The sequence below is a fragment of the Chiroxiphia lanceolata genome, chromosome 1 (assembly GCF_009829145.1).
Source record: "Chiroxiphia lanceolata isolate bChiLan1 chromosome 1, bChiLan1.pri, whole genome shotgun sequence".
Taxonomy (NCBI): domain Eukaryota; kingdom Metazoa; phylum Chordata; class Aves; order Passeriformes; family Pipridae; genus Chiroxiphia; species Chiroxiphia lanceolata.
This window is the reverse complement of record NC_045637.1, coordinates 139,671,865-139,690,609: the sequence shown is the minus strand read 5'-3', so window position 1 is coordinate 139,690,609 and position 18,745 is coordinate 139,671,865. Positions and strand designations below refer to the sequence as shown.

The window sequence follows — 18,745 nt, the reverse complement described above, 5'->3', positions numbered from 1 at the left end:
GTTATGCTGTTCTGTACAAAAGAATGCAAGATTCATATGTTAGAAAGAGTATAAATAAGAGGTAAGCTCTTCCTGCAGCCCTTATTTTAGTGTACTAAGCACAAATATAGATAAAGGCTAGATAAAAATTAGGAAGATTTCCACTCTAAGTGTTTACATTCTGGCTTTTTTACTGTCTTTGTTGAGTTCCCAAACCCACAGTCTTTACATCTTCTACTGCTGTCCTACTGCTTTTTGCATTTTTGATTGTATGGTAACCTAACTTTGCAGAAGGGTATATCCTTCTTTTCTGTGGGCTTTGGGTATCTGCACAGAGGTATCCTGATTTTGGATCAATCAATGATGAGACAGACTGAATGGCTCTCTCTCTACTAGTAAACTGAACAGGGCCAAATCTTTCAGGGTTCAGGAACTATCCATACTGTTCAACTGCCAGCACAGTCCCTTACACAGTTTGGCCTGTGCCAGCAAGCACTGTCCCAGACAATGCCCAGACACTCCTTGGGAACAGTGCAGGCAACAGATTGTTTCCATTAGGCAGAATGGGCGAGGCCGCCCTGAGTTGTGAGGAGAAGAGGTTTTAGCCATATGGATGCTATGTTGTACTTCTCGTCCTCAGGGCTAGAGAATGAGCCCTTGCCTGTTTTATTTATTAGTATAGCTGTAGCCAATAATTCTGTCCAAATGCAAACAGATTTTTGTTGGGCTACTCACATATCTTTGGCAAGTGCTTGGTGCTCCACAAAGGTTACTAGCCAGGCACAGCTCCAGCTGAATTCATGTATTATGTAGTGCTGAGTCTGAAGCATTAAAACTGTGTCCAGACTCAAGATGGGAGGGCACTAAAGAAAAGGGAGTGAGGTCGATATGAAAACAGCTAAGTAGATCTGGAGGGATGAGCTTGAGTCTGGCACTAACAAATCCTGCTGGTTCCTGCGGGGACACTTAATTACCTTCAAAGTGCTCCACAGGATTTCCTATACCTGAAGCACATTGCTGAGGTGATGTGCTGACTCAGCAGTGAGCTGATACAGGTGCCTAAACCTGTCCAGCTCAGATTGCAGTTTGTGTGCAAGGAGCCGTTCTGCTTCTGGACACAAGATGGCCCGAGCCAGCAGCTCTGTCAGAGTGCAGCCTGCCTGTGGCAGAGCCAGCTCCTGTCGTTCCATCTGTGAAGCAGTTGATGTGCAACGCAGAAAAAGTAGCCAGAGAAAATCAGTTTGGTGGTTTTTTGTTTTGCTTTGTTTTTCTTTTTTTTTTAAATTACTTGCTTACGTTATTGCTCTTTTATTCATGCTGTTGATGTTTACTCTGGAAAAAAAATGATTATAGGGATACTTCCAAGTTATAGTGAACAAAGAAAGGAAGATTTCCCTTTAAGCAAAGGTTTGGATAACCAAAAAAGAAAGTTTCTCATTTCTCAGTTACTTTAATTATTATGCTGATAATCCAGCTTGGAAAGATTAATTTTTATTGAAACAGCTCCAGTCTGCCATAAAAATCTCAGAAATATTAAATTTTTTTTTTTGTATGAAAGAAAAGCCACATGTGCAACTGATTCTTGGAAAATACAGTTTTTGTAGCTCAAGTAGATACTCCCAAAAGGTAGGGGCTGGGAGGGAAGCACAAATGAGAACTCAGTACCCTCAGAGAAATTATCTCTGATAATTAGATTAGATACATGTTAGATCTAGCTTGATATACCAAGTGAAACTGTCAAGGTGTGTCAGAAAATGTATGAAAGGAAGATACAGTATTTAAGTGTAAATAATTCTCTTAAGTTTTGAACAAAACAAACTTAGAAGATGATTCTAGCACTGAGGAAAACATCCTGTTCTGAAAGATGGACTTCTGAGGTTTAGCACACATCTCTTTGTAGGATAGGACCTCCAGGATTTTTAAAAACCATATTTTTGATTTACAGTACCAAAAGTTTTATGAAGAATGAGGAAAGTATTAATACAGCAATCAAATCAAATTTCTGTCACCTTATTTCTTAATTTCAGATTGGAATCTAACATAGTACAGTAGAGGTGTACTAGACCTATGAGTCTGACCTTAGGAAAATGCAATGTATTAGGCCTGAACTAAGTATAGAACTGCTCAGGGCAAACTCTCTAAAGGCTCGTGATCCTTTGGTTCACAGAGGTGGAGAAGGGTCTGGTAGACCACTACTCTAGCTATTGTTAACATAGCAGGAAAAATACTGAGGTCAAGATAGCATAGTAATTGCCAGTCCTCTGGTTTGTTTCAGCTATTTATAGATGTTGCATCCACACATCAAGGTTTAGAAAACCCTCAAACTACTCAAGAGATTCCTAGATAACTAAATTAGAGAAATGTCATGAGAAAAGTAGGTTCTATGTCACACTTATTCTGAGTGATTGGAATGGCTTACCTGTATTAGGATTTCTTCAGCAAGATGATTTTACATACAGAAATTAAACATTGTACTTCAATAATAATGATACTTTAATTATAAAATTAAATATATAATGGTAACATACTGAAAATAATAACTTAGGGTTTATTGCTGTCTTTTAGATTTCGGGAATATCAAACCATAGAAACTCTGGTAGGACTGCTTACTGATCAGCCTGAAGAAGTCCTTATAAATGTCGTTGGAGCACTGGGAGAATGTTGCCAAGAGCAAATAAATCGAGGTACTATCCGCAGATGTGGTGGAATACCACCTTTAGTGAAGTTGCTAACTGCAACGGATCAGGCACTACTTGTGAATGTCAACAAAGCAGTAGGAGCATGTGCAACAGAAACTGAAAATATGATGTGAGTTATTACTATATATAGCATTTTAAATATTTAAAAAAAAATTAGTAATTCTGATGCAAATATAGTCAATTCTAATCTGACCTAAAAGGATATTTTACTTTTTGGTTTTTTTTCAGGATTCTGTGGGTTAGTTACAGCCTCCTGTGAATGTACTGTATAAAAACATTATTAAGGAAATACGTATATTATATATATATATATATATATCTTTTGCATTTTGAGGAAAACCAATTTAACCTTTATTAAATTGATTTTTATTAAACTTAAAATTCAAAATTACAAAGCACCATTTTGAAGTGCTGCATGATAGGTATGTATTTTGCCTTGTCCTTTTACGTCTGTTATCAAATCATAAATAATAATCACAAAGGCTAAATTAGAGAAAGTTATTCTAAAAAGGAAATGTGCCCATTTACTGTCATGAAAATAAATTTTTTGAAGTAGCACACTTCTAGTATTTTGTTTTTTGTCCTCTTCCATCGTTCGTTTTGTGAACTTGGACAGTTTTGGACCATTTTCTCACCTCTTATTCCTTTGCAAAACCAAAGAAAAAGGATGTCTTTTTACTGAGAGAGTTGTTCCTGTCTTTGATTTTGTGGTATAGATTTGTATAAGTTACAAAGATTCTTGAGTTTTATGATTAAGTGTTCCAATTAAATGTTGAGGTCAGCATTTACTGCACTTACAGTTCCCTTACAGGGATATTTACTTCAAGATTCTCGGCATATTTCCCTCCATATACATAAGGAAGGTCAGAAAGAGAGTTTTATTAAGCTCCTCCTGTCCTGATTTGCATAATTCACTTGATATTCATATAGCAGTGCAGGGGATTCTTTTCCTGAATAGGGCTTTTGTTTTCATGCTTTGGCTGTCACCCAGTGGCAAAAGGCTGGATGGTACACAACTGTAAACATGGGTTGTATGAGCAGTTAGCCATGTAGCATAAAACTATAAATAAATGAAATCACTTTCATGACATCTCACTAAAAATCAGCCTTTAGTGTAATGTATTAACCTAACAGAATTAGCATTGCAAATACTGGAAAACTTAACAGAATTAGCATTGCAAATACTGAAAAACTTAAATGCCAATAAATATAAATTGATATTTATAAAACCTCAGACATACTCTAGTACTCAGAACTGTCACTTGTAGTATCCAGTATGGATAGCTTCATACTGGAACGTGTTCAGTATAAGCATAAAAAAGAATACAAGTTGCTGTTAAAATTGTGATAGAACAAAGTCCATCTTATTTTTAAGAAAGAGAGAGTACAGGTTGTTTGGGACAAAATTTTACAGACTTTGTGAAGAGTGAACAAAGGAATAAAATTTGGTTCGTATAAAAAATTCTCTGTTGAAGTTCTCAACTCTAGAAGGCTTTTTAAAAGTATCTTAAAACATTAACAAGTAAGCAAGATCTTGAGTATATTCCAAGAGTAGAATATACTTTTTACTACTACAAAAAACCTGTTACACAAAATTTATTATTACTAGCAAGCCTGTGGCACGTTGGGCTAGCTAGGCTTGTAGTACTAGAAGAGATAATGCTGCTCTCTTCTCCCGAAGTGTGATTCATCCCAATGGGGATAAGTTTGATACCAACCCAGCAAATTTTTTAAAAACAATGCTTAACTAAAACATTGACAGCAGTGTAACTGTTCACATGTTTAAATGATTTGCTTGAGTGCTCTACCTCTCACAGGGTTGAGAGCACTTAAAAGCAACAACGAAAAAAAGTACATCTATTCCTCTCCTTTCTCCACCTCTCAGACCAGTACAACAGAAGCTGAAATTGTATCTCCTCATCCAATGTGTTCTCCTTTTGGGGAAGAATGAGTCACCAAGGACATGAAGGATATACACACACAGTCTGTAGTATGACTTTTTTCCGTTTACAGAATTTGGGCCCAAAACAATAAGCAGCCTTGTTAGAAACTGCTGTGGAGTTCAGTCTCTTTCTGTAAACGTTTTCTGAAGTTTTTAACCAAAAAGGCACATCTGAACAAGGATATGGAGATGTGCCAAGATTATCTTCTAAAAAGAAGCAAAGCAAAGCCACTTGAAGCCTGCAAGTGTATATAGGTGATGAGAACTTTCCATTGCAGGTTGATACTTAGCTGTTTATGGTCTTTCTTACTCATCTAGATGGAACCCCATTATATTCCTCATTTCATAATCACTTATTTCTCAGAATGTCTTGACGGGTTCTAGGTGAGCAGTTCTGCTCTACTGTTAGGCTTTATGTTGACAAATTTGGCTGGTTTTGAGACTTGTTTTCTTTGTCATGTGGTACAGACAGGCTCTGTTTATAGGGTTACTTTTTTAGTTTGGCATTACAGAAATTTTGAAAACTATGATGATTTTTCTGAATTCTGCTATCATTGACTTCCATAGGTACTAGAAACCTAGGAAAAAAAGCAGACAAATATAAAAGTAGGATCTCATAACGATTTAGAATTTTCAGATATATTCTTACATTTCATGTATGTTTAACAAAGTGTGGGTTAGAAACTAAATATTCAGTTGAGCAGTCTTCTATTTTGAATGTGGTTATTCTTGCAGCAGTAGGTATGTGGAAACCATAGAGACCAAGTGTAGGGCTCACATAATTTCTGTGAATGATTCAAGGATGTGTTATGAAGAGGATGGGTTTATTATAAGAAAAAAATATTATTATGGATTATAAAACCTGAGAGTGTTCTATGAAGCAGTGGAGTTAAATTCTGAGGGAAATGCTGTACAATTTTCTTATGTTCCATGGAGGAAGCCTGCACTGATGAAGAGAGACTAGTAGATAAGCATAAGTGAATCTACATCTACGTGTGTTTTGTGTATTTTATTTCTGCCATTTATTGCAGCCATTTCTGGCTGACACTATAACTTCTACAACTACTGAATGGAAAATACACTAGTGTTACTTTTCTGCACCAATCCTTTACTTCAAGGCAACTTCAAGCAATTAAGTGATTCTTATTGGCTCTATTGAGCTATTTAAAATAAAGAATAGCAGCCAGCTTCCATCAGAGCCAAAAATAAGCTGACTTATCTTAAAAAAAGCATAATTATGTGACTGAACTTTCTTACTTCTTTGTGGACAGCGTGAAGCTGTTCTCCATGCTACACTGCCATGACAGAGATGCTGCAGTACTTTTTTTAATGTATATTTATCTTTTTGAGGAACTTTTTGTAATTATTCTTTTTCTCTTACTAAAACCAAAGGTCTGGTGCTTATTCTTTGACTGCCACTTTATTTTCATTTGCCTTCTCCATTTGAAAACCCATAGACTTCATTGCTAGTGTTCTAAACTGAGGATTTAGAATATTAGAAACTGAAACGTACAGTTATTTTAGCCAAACAGATGGAGTTTGAGTCACTGGTATACAATACTATTTATCAAAGCAGTCCACAGCAACTAGTGAAAGTTTTAAGGAAAATGCTAAATTGTGGTTTCAAAAAAGACGAGATTACATTCTGCCAGATTTAAACCCTGTAATCTTACCAGTGAGCACAATACAGAGTCAGTATAACTTTGTTTATTTACATTTGCGTTTGTGGTCTTAATTGGCAGGCAATTAAACTAGAGTTCTCAAAGTTTTGGCAAACAACATTGTAACAGAGAAAGATGATAGATATGACAAACAGATGTCTAAGCTGCGTGTATGTATGTGTATTTAAGCAATTCATGTCAATGTTACTACTGGAAATGTTCAATATTAAGTTTTAATTTGAAAGATAAGTATTATTTAGGATTAACAGCTTTGCTAGTTTCAGATATATTTAAAAAAGCAAAGTAAATTGTTAGAATTGTGACCCATGTCTTGCTCATGATGTTCAATGTTTTCATGATATCAAAATTCTTAAATAATTTAAAAAGCCTGTGTTAAGCAACTTTTGCCTGTGAATAGACAACAGAAGTCAACAAAAAATATCTTGTTAAGTTATCTGCTCTGGTCAGATAGCAAATACCAATTCACTGCAATACTAAACATTCCACTAATCTCTGAAAGAGTTTAACCACATTAAAATTTTTTGCCCATAAGACCTATTCTATGTACACCATACATCAGTGGTTCTGTGTGGAAAGCAGGAAGATGTTTTGGTCATACACCTTGCAGTTGCCTTTTGGTAGGAGTGATGCCAGCTGCCTATCCCTTCACCTCTGCTCTAATGGTGTCTGGCCAGCACAGGAGTGCCTCTTCACTCCAGCCATTTCTAACTGCCAGTGCAACTACTTTTGGTTATTCTGAGGAGCAGAATAATCTACACCTGTTCTAAATTGTATCAGTGATCAAATCAGATCAATATATGATGAAGTACAGAGCTTTGAATTACAAGAACTGGTCCAGTTCTCTTGTGAGATGGCTCAGCTGTGTGAAGGAATAGAACCACAACAGTGGGCTCTTGCACTGGAGCTCCACATATTTATATATTGTTATGTACTTATAGTGAAGCACCAGACAGCAATTACTTACAATAAAGTTTATATTTCTATTTTGGATGAGTTTCATGCCTGTTAAGATTTTGACTATTAATGATAGTGTCCTGTACATTAGATACATTACATACATGATGATCAGCTATTCTATAAAGCACTTAAATATCTGAATAATTAAGTGTTAAACATTAAGATTTTTATATCAACTAAATATCATATTATATCAAATTTTATGAGTTTCCATTCAACTTTCAAAGAAAATGTTATGCATTTTTATTAAAAAACCTGTGTTTTAACAGTCCCATGAGTGGTTGCTTACTCTGGATTTAACTGTAGTTTAATTTTATCATCAGAATGTCGACAAATTATTATGAAATATATAATTTAAGTGAGTGAAACCAGAGAGTGAATAATGTGCTAGCTATGGATGAATACAGAATTGAATGCCAACCAAAGTATATTTTATGGTATATTTGCTTGTATTTATTGCAGTAAGCATCTTCCTAATTATTATAATACATTTTGGGAAGAAAATTAGATACGAAAACTGTTTACAAAACCAAATCAGAATACTGTTTAGCATTATGCCATCAGAGCTGAAATTTTCAAGATTACGGGTCTATTTTCTTCTCTCTTTCTTGTTTATTTGTAAAGAAACCTGAATGTGTATTTTTGTCAGCTTTAAAAAGGAATTTTCACATAGGAAGGAAACTAATGTCTAAGCACTTTTATAGAGGAAACATTTTTCAGGACCATTTATTTTAGTGTTCCCTTTGCTGTTAAGGCAGATACGCTCATTCAACACCCATTTTCTTCAACTGCTGGGTGTGCAGTGAAACCACAGAAAGATAAAGTATTGAACTCTTTAGCAATGCTTTCTTAATTGGCAAATATATGCTCTCAACAAGATGAAAATAAAAGGGTTTGTACTTGCATAGTGATTACACAATGATAATTCTTCCAGAATGAGAATTTAAGAGCGTCGTTCTTTTTGAGTTAATCTAGTGTAGCTGTGAGAAAGCAGTACTCAGTGATGAACAATGTAATTTGGAGATTCTTTTGTTTTGTCTGTAGTGTTTTCTGGTTTGATTTTATACATGTTGAATAGTCAGAGAACTACACTTAGAGATATTCTGAGATGGGTTGTGTTGCATCTAAGACAACTGGTCTTTCTGGTCTTCAAGCAAAAGGCAACATTTTTCTTCAGAAAATGACAATAGGGTGAGGCTAGTTTACCTTGAAACACTGAAGAGAAAATGAAAGTAAATTGAAAAGGAAGCTTTAAAAAAATGGAAAGGAAAGGTAAATCAGCCTAGAGGTTGTTTTTTTAAGTGTGGTGGAAAAATCTGAGCTCAGTGTTTGGCTTCTATCTCTTGATTTTTATATACTGGTTGGAGCTGGGTCATTTATATTTAGCCCCTCTTGGGAGGAAGTACCTCATGTTGGTATATGATCAGTACTCACTTGACTAGAGGAGAGATTCATGGGTTCTTTTTTTAATTAATTACAATATAGGAAAAAATGCCTTGTGCTGTCTGAAATGACAGGAGACTAATGTTAAAATTCCTTAAAAGTCTTTGGGGTTTGGAGGGATTTAAAAGTTTGTTTTGAAGCTTTTACTTGAGTCATCCTTACTATGTGAGCATATATGTGTAATTGTGTAGTTCATGATTATGCTGTTTTATTTTGTTGTGTTAAGACTTCTGAATTTGTCCTTTGCATGATTTTCTTGCAGTTGATTTGGAGCTGAGCATGTAAAATAAGCTGTACTAAAATTGACAGACCTTAAAAAATTTAGTTTAGTCTTAGTTTAACCATAAGACTTAAAATTTAGTCTTAGTTTAACCATAGCTTTGTACAAAAAGTCTTATTTTGAAAAACATAGTTGTTTAACCAGTTTGCCTGAAAATGTTATGAATAAAATCCTTTCTTATTTTAGACGGATCACATGTCCTTAATTATTTTTTCTGCTCCAAATGGTGATAGGATTACATACAAAGTTCATTTTATAATTAGTTTTAAAATTTCCTGACAAACCATATATAATGAACACAAATGAGACGTTTTATCTGCTGTTTTGAAGCTCGATCTGTATTTCAATTTATCTCACATTTACAATGAAAGATGTAAACACATTGTATGCAGCTGAATTTTTTACTTTTGAGGTTAGACAGTGAAGGTGTACTTGGTTTTCTTCATCTCCAACTCATCTACTTTGAGTTTAACACAGCTTTTTTTAAAAAAAGGTATGTTAGTAAAGGTTATTAAGTTTTGGTTGACCTTCCTTTCCATTTAGGGTATTCACTGGAACCTAATGTGAAGTTATGATCCCCAAGCCTGATTGATATGTAAACATAATGCAGATGGTGTAGAGATGATTCTGCTGATAATTCATTTCTCAGCTACTCATGAAGATACTTTGATTACAGTGTGTTTAAGTAATTATAACATAGCGTTCAGTGTTGGTCTTGTTAGTAAGGAGCACATGGGAAACAAGTTACACATTATTCGTGCCCAACAAAGGATGCTCTGTGGTGTGACCATTTTAATTTCTAATGCTAGATTAGAAACATAGTGTTTTAAAATATGTCATAGAGCAAGGTAAATACATTAAACACAGACTGAATAAAAAGTTAAGTACATAGTTTTGGGCACAAATATTTGTTTTGGAAAGTATTTGTTACTATATGAAAGAAGCCAGTATGCTGGAATTCAGATTTCACTTTACATGCAGATCGTTAAAAAGTCACATGCTTGTTTTCATGTTTATGAGTTCTGGTTATAATGTAGTTTACTTTATCTTCTGTAAGAATTTTGAATGACAGTGCTGGAAAAAAGAAAACATTAATGAGATTTATGTAGAAAACATTCTGTCTTTATTTGTTCATGCTCATCTGCTATAGTAAGCACTGTTTACTGAATATGTTGATGGTGATTAGCTGACAATAAAACACAAGCACTTGCATAAAGCAAAACAGTATGTTAAGATCATGACAGTGTTTGTTAAAGCAGTGTTCCAAACAAACTGATGTAATTTGAGATTCAACATTGTCCACTCCATAATTAATTATCTCTTTTTTGTTCTGTTCTGCAATAGGATAATTGACAGTCTAGATGGAGTTCGCTTGTTATGGTCACTGTTGAAAAATCCTAACCCAGATGTTCAAGCAAGTGCAGCTTGGGCTCTTTGTCCTTGCGTTGAAAATGCTAAGGTGAGAAAGTATTGAAAGTAACAGATTTGTTATATATATACACGCACATACAATTTTTATATTTGGATCATTTCCAGCAATAGTTTGCTGTTTGCTACTTAGACTCTCCTTATTTCTTTCTGTTAACTGCTTAAAAAACATACATATTCACTTTTCAAAAGTGAATAGTCCTCCATCTAGTGCTCATTATATAATATGTTTTGCCTTTACAGTGTTTATGGTATTTGGAAAATATATTTTAATAACTTACCAGGATCTAACTTACTGTTCCCAAATAAAGCATGCTGAAAACAGAAAGCTTCTACTCACAGGCTATGAATAGCACAGGTAGTTCTAGTTGTTCTCCACTATGAGGTACTTCAGCTATGTCCTCAAGAGACCATCATTTGATTTCAGAGCATATTTCAGACTCAGTGCCAATGTAATCCTTAGGTTTTCTGCTGAGACTGCCAACAAAAAGTGCCAGTTGTGAATAGTGGTGGTTGTGCAGGTCAGTTGTGCACAGAAAACTGAGCTATTCATGTATTTTATGTCAGTTTCCAAGTAGAGATAAAATGGTGAGTATAAGCTGCAGGTCATCTTCTGTGAATCCTCACTACTGACCTGCGGTAGAATAAATGGGCAAGGTTTTGTTTCCCGTTAGAAGTTTCCTAGAATACCAACTTTATTCCTTAATCCTTGTACAATAATAGTTTCCATTTCTAATTTGCTCCATAATTGATGCAACTTTAGCATCTACTATCTATTCTACCACAAATATATATCCTTCTACATATAATTTGAGATCTTGACTATGTAAAGAGTGAATATTCCTTCAAAGTGCTAGATATCCTTAGCATCCTTTGAAGGCAGTATTTCCTGTTTGGAATTGAGCACTGTTTGGCTGCTATTAATTTATATAGATGATTTGATGTAGATACAGATGTATGAATAAAAGTATTGTGAGAATATTTGTTCTTGATTTTTATAACTGAAGAATTTTGTATTTCTTCACAATGATTTCTGCAATGGCAGCTTGCCGTTTTTCAGACATGCTGGTTACTCTGAATTATATTTTCATCTTTTTTTTTTCTAAATGTACACTCTAGTATAATAAAGTTTTTTTGGTATCTAAATATACCTACCTCTCTCTTGAACAATATTGCTATAACTGAATGTTAAAATACTACTTGATCTCCGTACTAAGGTAATACTTACTATGTATAAGATTCTGTGACCTGCAGAATCAGAATAGAACTGCACATTGCTAGAGTTTCTCCGCTAAAAGCACTTTTTCAGAAACTAAGGGAATAGAGGACAGCTACTGAAATTATAGATTACATGGATTTTTTTCTTGGTTTTTTCCCCAGGATACTTGATGAGTGCAAGCTATGTACATCCTTAGTGTAGCTATCCTCCTTTCATCTCTCTTGGCTGCCTGCCCAAATGCTAATCTGTGACCCCACAAAGAGTTCTTTGTGTGAGCCTGCGGCCCAGTGGCACACTGAAACAAGCCTACCAATAATACCCTTTCCGCTGACACTGAATAGAAAGAAATATGTATAAAGCAGTGATTATAGCCACAGTGTGGAAGTACAGCAGCTATTTCTATCTAAAGAAAACTTTTTATTTTTTGTTCAGGGTTAATATTATTCAACAATTTGCATGATCTTCCAAGAAGCAGTTTGGTTTACGCAGTGCTTGATTCAAAACCAGTAATAAGTGTATGACTTTAAAGGATTATGTGCATTCTGGCTCTTCCAAGCCTGTACTTGGGACTGCAAACTGTGTTTCAAATAGCTGTGAGCATGGAATCTGGATTTGTTTTCTTTCTGTGTTCTTTTGTGGCAGCTGTAGTGGTTCTCTTCTGTGTTATGGAGGCTCGCAGATGAAACTGAACTTGTTAATAGGATCAGAAACAAATTTTTATAACATAATGTCCGTTTTCCCACATAGACATTTTCTGTACAAGCAATTTAAAAGTTATTTTTGATATTTATAAAATCTTAGAAGCCAATCAATCTTTCTAATAGGGTGGTTATTGTCACAGCGCATGAGTACGTGTTTCTCTCTCATGCACTTACTCTCGTTATAATCTGTTTAAGACTGGGGGGTCCGTCATTGCTGTTTTACCATTAGGGGATAAGAGTCACAAAAGACCAAGGCTTGAATTCTCAAGATGTTTAGATGTTTGTCAGTTTTGAGCTTTTGGGTCTAACTGGTTTGCCTGCTGTTAGGCAATTAATTGCAAAAGGAGAAGAATCCAAGTTCCCATAGACCTAGATTGTATGTGTTGACAGTCACATCGTGGTAGCTGTTTCAGAGTGCTTCCCATGGAATAGAATTGTATCAGTATGATATAGCTAAGTGATGTTGTTTGTTACAGCAATATGATAAAGTTCAGTGATATTTGGTCCATAGCAGATCTATGACTTTTTAAATAGAGGATGTAAATTGTACACTCTAGTACATAAACTGTAGCTCTGACAACTGTAATATTAGTTTGACATCAATCATCACTTCATATGCCAGCATTAGTTCTAGATATGTTTAGCCTGAAGAATTTCTTATAGGGTGAAGATCTTACTGTCAGTGATACAATTTGTTTGGTAGACCTCTCCTGAGAAAATTTGCATAGCACCTGAAAGTGCTAAATGTGAGTTTTAGACAAATATGTCACAGTTTTGGATAAAGTAGTTCATACATTTCTTTAAAATCTAAGACATAAAGAGACAAGAATGTAATTTATTCAAAGGAATTATCTTCATAGAAGCAGATTCTTATTAATTAGTTCCTTACTTCCAAAAGGAAACATTACTACTGTAGGCACATTGGTAGTGACAAAGTGTAAGTGCACTGTCCAAGAAACACAAATGATTATGAAAAATGGCTAGGAGAAGTCTACTGAACTCTGTTGATGTTGGAACAGCAATATTTGGTTATGATGCTTCTTTGAAAAACAGTATTTGTAACGTTCTCCCAACGTACATCAGCCCAAACAGAAACATTTAGAGAAATTCTACAAAAATGTTGTTTGGGCTATTATAAAAATCATCCAAAGGCATTGCGCCAATAAGAGGAATACTGCCAACTTGAGTTTGTATGAAAATACCTATTTCCTTGTGGAGTAACCTTCTACTAGAATCTTTAAATAAATTAAAAAAAAAAAAAAGAAAAAATAAAGAAAAAAAAGTTCAAAGGTTTATTTTCTGTCCTCATATTTAGTAGAGTTTTGGGTGCAAACGTTAGAATAGGAATGGTAACGTCAGGCATCGAGTTTTTCTGTCCTTTTCTACTTGCATATCAGCTTTCAACTTTCAGTTTTAGCCTTTTTATAGCTACAGCTGTAAGGCTTTCTTAAAGAACCTCAGGAAGCCATCTATGTATAGAGTCTGTCAAAGTAATGTAAGTAAACAGACAGAAACTGGGGGTTTGAGAGACTAGAAACTTATTCTGTTTTCTTAAAATGTACTTGTAAAATGACATCTCACACTTTTCTAATAAATCGTGATTTCAGCTCTGCAGTGGAATATCATGGGTGTGATGAAAGATGATCAGCCATCTGAAGTTGCCTGTGAATTTCATTCATACAGGGAAAGAGAATGTCCATGCTGACACATGAGAAACCAAAACTCAATCAAAACTAAACCGAGTTTAATAGGGAAGGGTAATGAGATGGGTATGTGTGAAGGTCAATTAGTCTTCAGTCTTGCAACAGTATTATATTCTGAGGAAGTGACTTCTGCAGCCAGCAGTCTGGAGTTAACCTGTGGGTGGAAAATATGCTGCTGATGACCTATGCTATGTAGGATTCTTACAAAGATTTTGCTTGTTATGGAAATTTTAGCGTAACCATATGTATGAAACTGCAGAGAGCATTTCTTTACTAAAAGTAACAAAGAAATGTACTTGAACTTGGAAATTCTTCTAATACATAACAAATAGTAAAATTATTTGCTGTTTTAATTAAGATGCTTTCTTTACACATTTTACTGATTTAAAACTGTAGCGTAAAAAGATAATCATGCTCCATACTGCACACTGCTGTTAATTTGTTTTATATTTTTAAAATTTTGCTTTAGCAGTGCCAATACAGTTTTGTTTACTTGCGATTTTTTCGTTAAGCCTATAATGTAAAAATTCCCTATTTGCATATGTACAGTTTCTTTGTTTTCCTTACTATGCTTCTTGCAATTCTATACAGAAACCTTGGCAGTTCAAGGTTACTGCTCTTACTGCTCTCTTTCCATTTTCCTATTTGTTTTCTCTAGGAGTATAGTTTTTTTACTTCAATCATCCCTACTTCTCTATATTTGCTCTCATTTTATGCAGTTTTTAACCCCTGATATCTGGATTTAGACCTTCCAAATTATAAGAATTTGTTATGAACTAAACTTTAAAAGCATACTAGAAGGGAGAGAAAAAGAAACTTTTGGGTTACCCCTCAAACCTTCCTGAGAACCAGGGTCCTTGGAGATTTAGGACACCCAGGAAGCCAGACCTGGCTTGGTGAGTCCATATCTGACTGCCATGCCTGCAGGGTACATGCAGAAGCAGCCCATCCAGTGGTTCTTGACACAGGCTACCTAGTTTAGTGAACCAGCTATCAGGAGTTGTCTGGGCCTCCTGTAGACACGTTGGAGATCCTAAATGGACAGGCATAAATTGCTCTGAGGTCCTTAATGTCTACAAATACAGGAGTTCAATTTCTGTAAAACACATAAACTGAAAGCTGCGAAGCAAAGGGAAAATAAGGGTCTAGCCTGTATCTCCCTCACAGAGGAACCTTGGGTCCCAAGTTCCATGCAAAGCCGCTGCCTGAGAGCTTGGAGACCATGAGAAGCCAAAAAGCTCAGGAGCTCCTGGAGACCTGGCTTTCCAGCTGTTTGGCAGCCCATCAGGCAAGAAGTCAGGGGTTCTATGAAAACTAGAAGCCAAGCAGCCTGGCAGGCTACTCACCAGCCATCTGGCTGACAAGAGAAAAGATGAAGAGACACACTGGTAATTTAGCCTGCCTTTCTGCCTGGTTTCTGTCAAAACTTTTCAAGAAGTCGTTGTGTTCTTATGGAAGGTTTTGGTTCCATTCCATTAGCATTTTCTGATGGAATACTGTTCCACTGGAAAATATTTGACCAGCTTTTCTTGTAGCTTAGTTTATAACAGCTACACATGCTAGTCAACAGCTTGTCATGTAGCTTCTGTACTTTTAAATCAGGCTTGCTAATTGGATTTTATAAGTCTAGAAAAGGCTTAAACCCCATCCACCTCCAATTCTTTTTCTCCTTCCTTCTCTGTTTTTCCTTTTTGTCCATCTCATTCTTTTCCTGTCTTTACCCTCTCTCTTGCCACATGGAACTTCCATATATCTTTAGGCAAGAAAAGAGCATGGAGATTATTGTTTCATTTGCTGCATAATATAAACCATAAAATTTAAAGCAATCATTTTATCTAGTGCTGAAGCTTTTGATTGAACTAAAACATATGTTTTACTCCATGCTGCTTGTTCACATTCTTACTGGTCTGTGATGGTGAGTGGTAAAATATGATATGATTGCCTTCTTAAGTGCCACTCTATTTCATGGAACCATGCCAGAGTTGCAAAGACACAAAGAGTAACTGTTATAACAGTTTATTAGTTTGTGTTGTCACTGCATTGATTGTTTAGATAGACCATCCTCAGAACATTCCAATAATGCTGTCTTACACCTCTACAATACAAAACTACATAGCAGTGATGACTATCTCATAAACATATTAATAATTATACAAAGCTTTTTTAGATGTGTTTGAATTCAATTCAATCCAAAACCAATGGAAACAATCTTTAGTTTTTCCGGTTATTCAACATTAGTTGTTTCTCATACTTTGATTATTTAAATGCTCCCCAAGATAATCTAAAAGAATTGTGGCCTCAAAAGACTTTGATATTAGTAGTTCCACTGCTTCGGTGAAAAAAAAATTAGGATTTTGGCATTTACCCAGGACTGAATTTCAGGTGTAGTCTGCCAGATTAAAAAGTAAAGAAAACAGTAGACCAAAGGACTACTAAAAGTTGCATTATTGGCTATGTAGACTTGACTATTGTTGAAACTGTCAACAGAAATACACTTGCAAAGCATTTGACTGTGCTATGATTAAATCCCTAAAGAGCCAGGAGTGAGGAATTTTGCTCTTACAGGTATAGAGTAGTATTGGAATGATCTTAAAGTGACTCTGCTTTGTTGCTATGGCTTTAGCTGCTTCAGTGAGGTAAAGAGGACAAGAAAATTCTTTTTGTTGTCCACTCTTGTTTTCCCAATACATTGCATTTGTTCAACACAGAAGAAAAGTTATGAGATGTAGTGGTCTCATCTTACAAGATGTTTCTTCATCTGTTCTGCTACAGTGGAAGCCTCTGTACTGTATAAACAGGAATAAAATTAACCTCTAAATATAAAATAGTATGATTAATATTACTGTAGAGTTATTTAATAAGAAAATTTGATAGAAGCTTGCCTATATAAACTGTGTTTATTTTCATTGAGCAGCTATAATATAGAAACTTCTGTTGCATTTCTTTAATTTGAATTTTAAATTGGTTTGTGCAATAGGATGAGAAGTTATTCAGTTGGCAATAGTGAATGGAAATAGACAGCTTCCTTCATTAAAGGAAAGGTAGTTTAAAGATGGCTCTTGATAACTGAAGTTTGTTTGCACAGCCATGCCATCACTTTTTTGTGCAAAAGCAATTCAATTTGACAAATTAACTTTGACACCTTAAGCTTTTTATGTTGTTCTAAGAGTGAAATACTACTTGTTTTTAGTAGAGAAACTTTTATCTTTCAAGGGAAATATTTTTAAAGATAAACACAATGTGTTTTTGTAATACAGTGTTTAAATCTTTCAAATAAAGAAAACAGTATTCACTTTGGAAGAAATAAGAATGGAAATAAGTTACAAAAGAATCCAGTAGTTCTTCTACAAGAGCTGTATGTCTCAGCTTAAGACTGATGAACTTTATTTACTTAATGAAAATAAACACAAAAAACCATATAATATGATGATGAGGGAACTCAAAAATCCCAAATGTTCTCCTTGTATAAATACTGCAAAATCAAGTGATTTTTCCAAATCTGTTTTTCTGTGAATACCATGATAGTTTCTGCTCTTAATTAAAAAAAATGTGGAAAGCTGGTCTGTCTCACAATATTTCTGCTTTTGGCTGAAGCCAATATAGAAAAAAGTGAAAAGGGAAAGTTAGTAACTAAGTTTTGTTAATAGTCATGCAGTTCAGCAAGATGAAAATATGTGATTAGAGTAGCGGGATGAGGCTTTTATTAACACAGCAGGTAACTTTACTGGCCTCAGCATCTATGCCAGATAGATTATCTTTTTTTACTGCTTGAGATTGCAAAATCCTCCCTATGTATCCAGTTTTAAAATAGTATGTATCACACTTTCTGAGGATAAAAATTTTGCAGTCAGCTAGTTAGATGTGGTCATATGAAGTCATGAAAAATTCTATTATCTCTTCCTGTCTTCTTCAGCCACTTAAAATATAATTTAACAATCCATACTTCTTATATGTCACCTCAGGTTAAATATTACATTAGAAGGTATAACAGTGATGAACATTTAAAATTAAGTTATTTGCTGTTAATGCAGTAAAGCCTTCTTCCCCTTTTCAATTTTTTTTAACATTTTTATTGCTTCTTTGAATGTCTTTGCATTTGGCCATTTACTTTGTTCAGCTCAGGAAATATTATTGTTAAAACAGATGTATTCAACCTATCATTAACACATGCACTCAGATGTATACAATAAAATTATCTATTTTATTGCTTATCAGTGATTTTATCAATATTTTTCTCTAGAAAGACTGTGTCTTAGATTTTATTCTTACCATGCCAGTTTTTTTCCTGCCTAATTCTACCTGAGAAGCCTTGTTAGGACAACTAAGAAATAAGATTTTGTCACAATAGGTAAGGGAGGGGGGCACCTGGATAAAACGTACTATGGGTAAATATGAAGGCTTAACACACACTAATAGCTGGACATTACAAACCCTTTGGGTTATCAGACAGAGTAAGTTGTTTGTCAATTAATATAGAAGATAGAATTTAAAGATTGTATTTATTTCTATTTGAAGCACAAAGTAAAAAACTATTTCTGAGGTAATATATTATTGTAGTATATTATTTTTCTTCTCTTATGATAATAAAAAAGGTATAGATGAAAATACCTGACAGCACTTGGAAACTAAAGTCACGAAGTTACTTTAGACTTTATACTATGAGCAGCTATCTGATCATTAATACAGGTATACTCAAAGAACATAGATTCAAA

At 34.7% G+C, this 18,745-nt stretch overlaps 1 protein-coding gene across 3 annotated transcripts in view; it reads left to right on the top strand.

Annotated features, from left to right (window-relative positions):
• Nucleotides 1–18,745, top strand: part of ARMC4 (armadillo repeat containing 4) — a 78,713-nt gene that overhangs the window by 31,128 nt on the left and 28,840 nt on the right. For all 3 annotated transcript variants that reach the window (XM_032705521.1, XM_032705540.1, XM_032705530.1), the window contains exons 16-17: nt 2,545–2,787; nt 10,327–10,441. In XM_032705521.1, the coding sequence (XP_032561412.1) occupies nt 2,545–2,787; nt 10,327–10,441 (358 nt within the window). The remainder of the gene's footprint in view (nt 1–2,544; nt 2,788–10,326; nt 10,442–18,745) is intronic.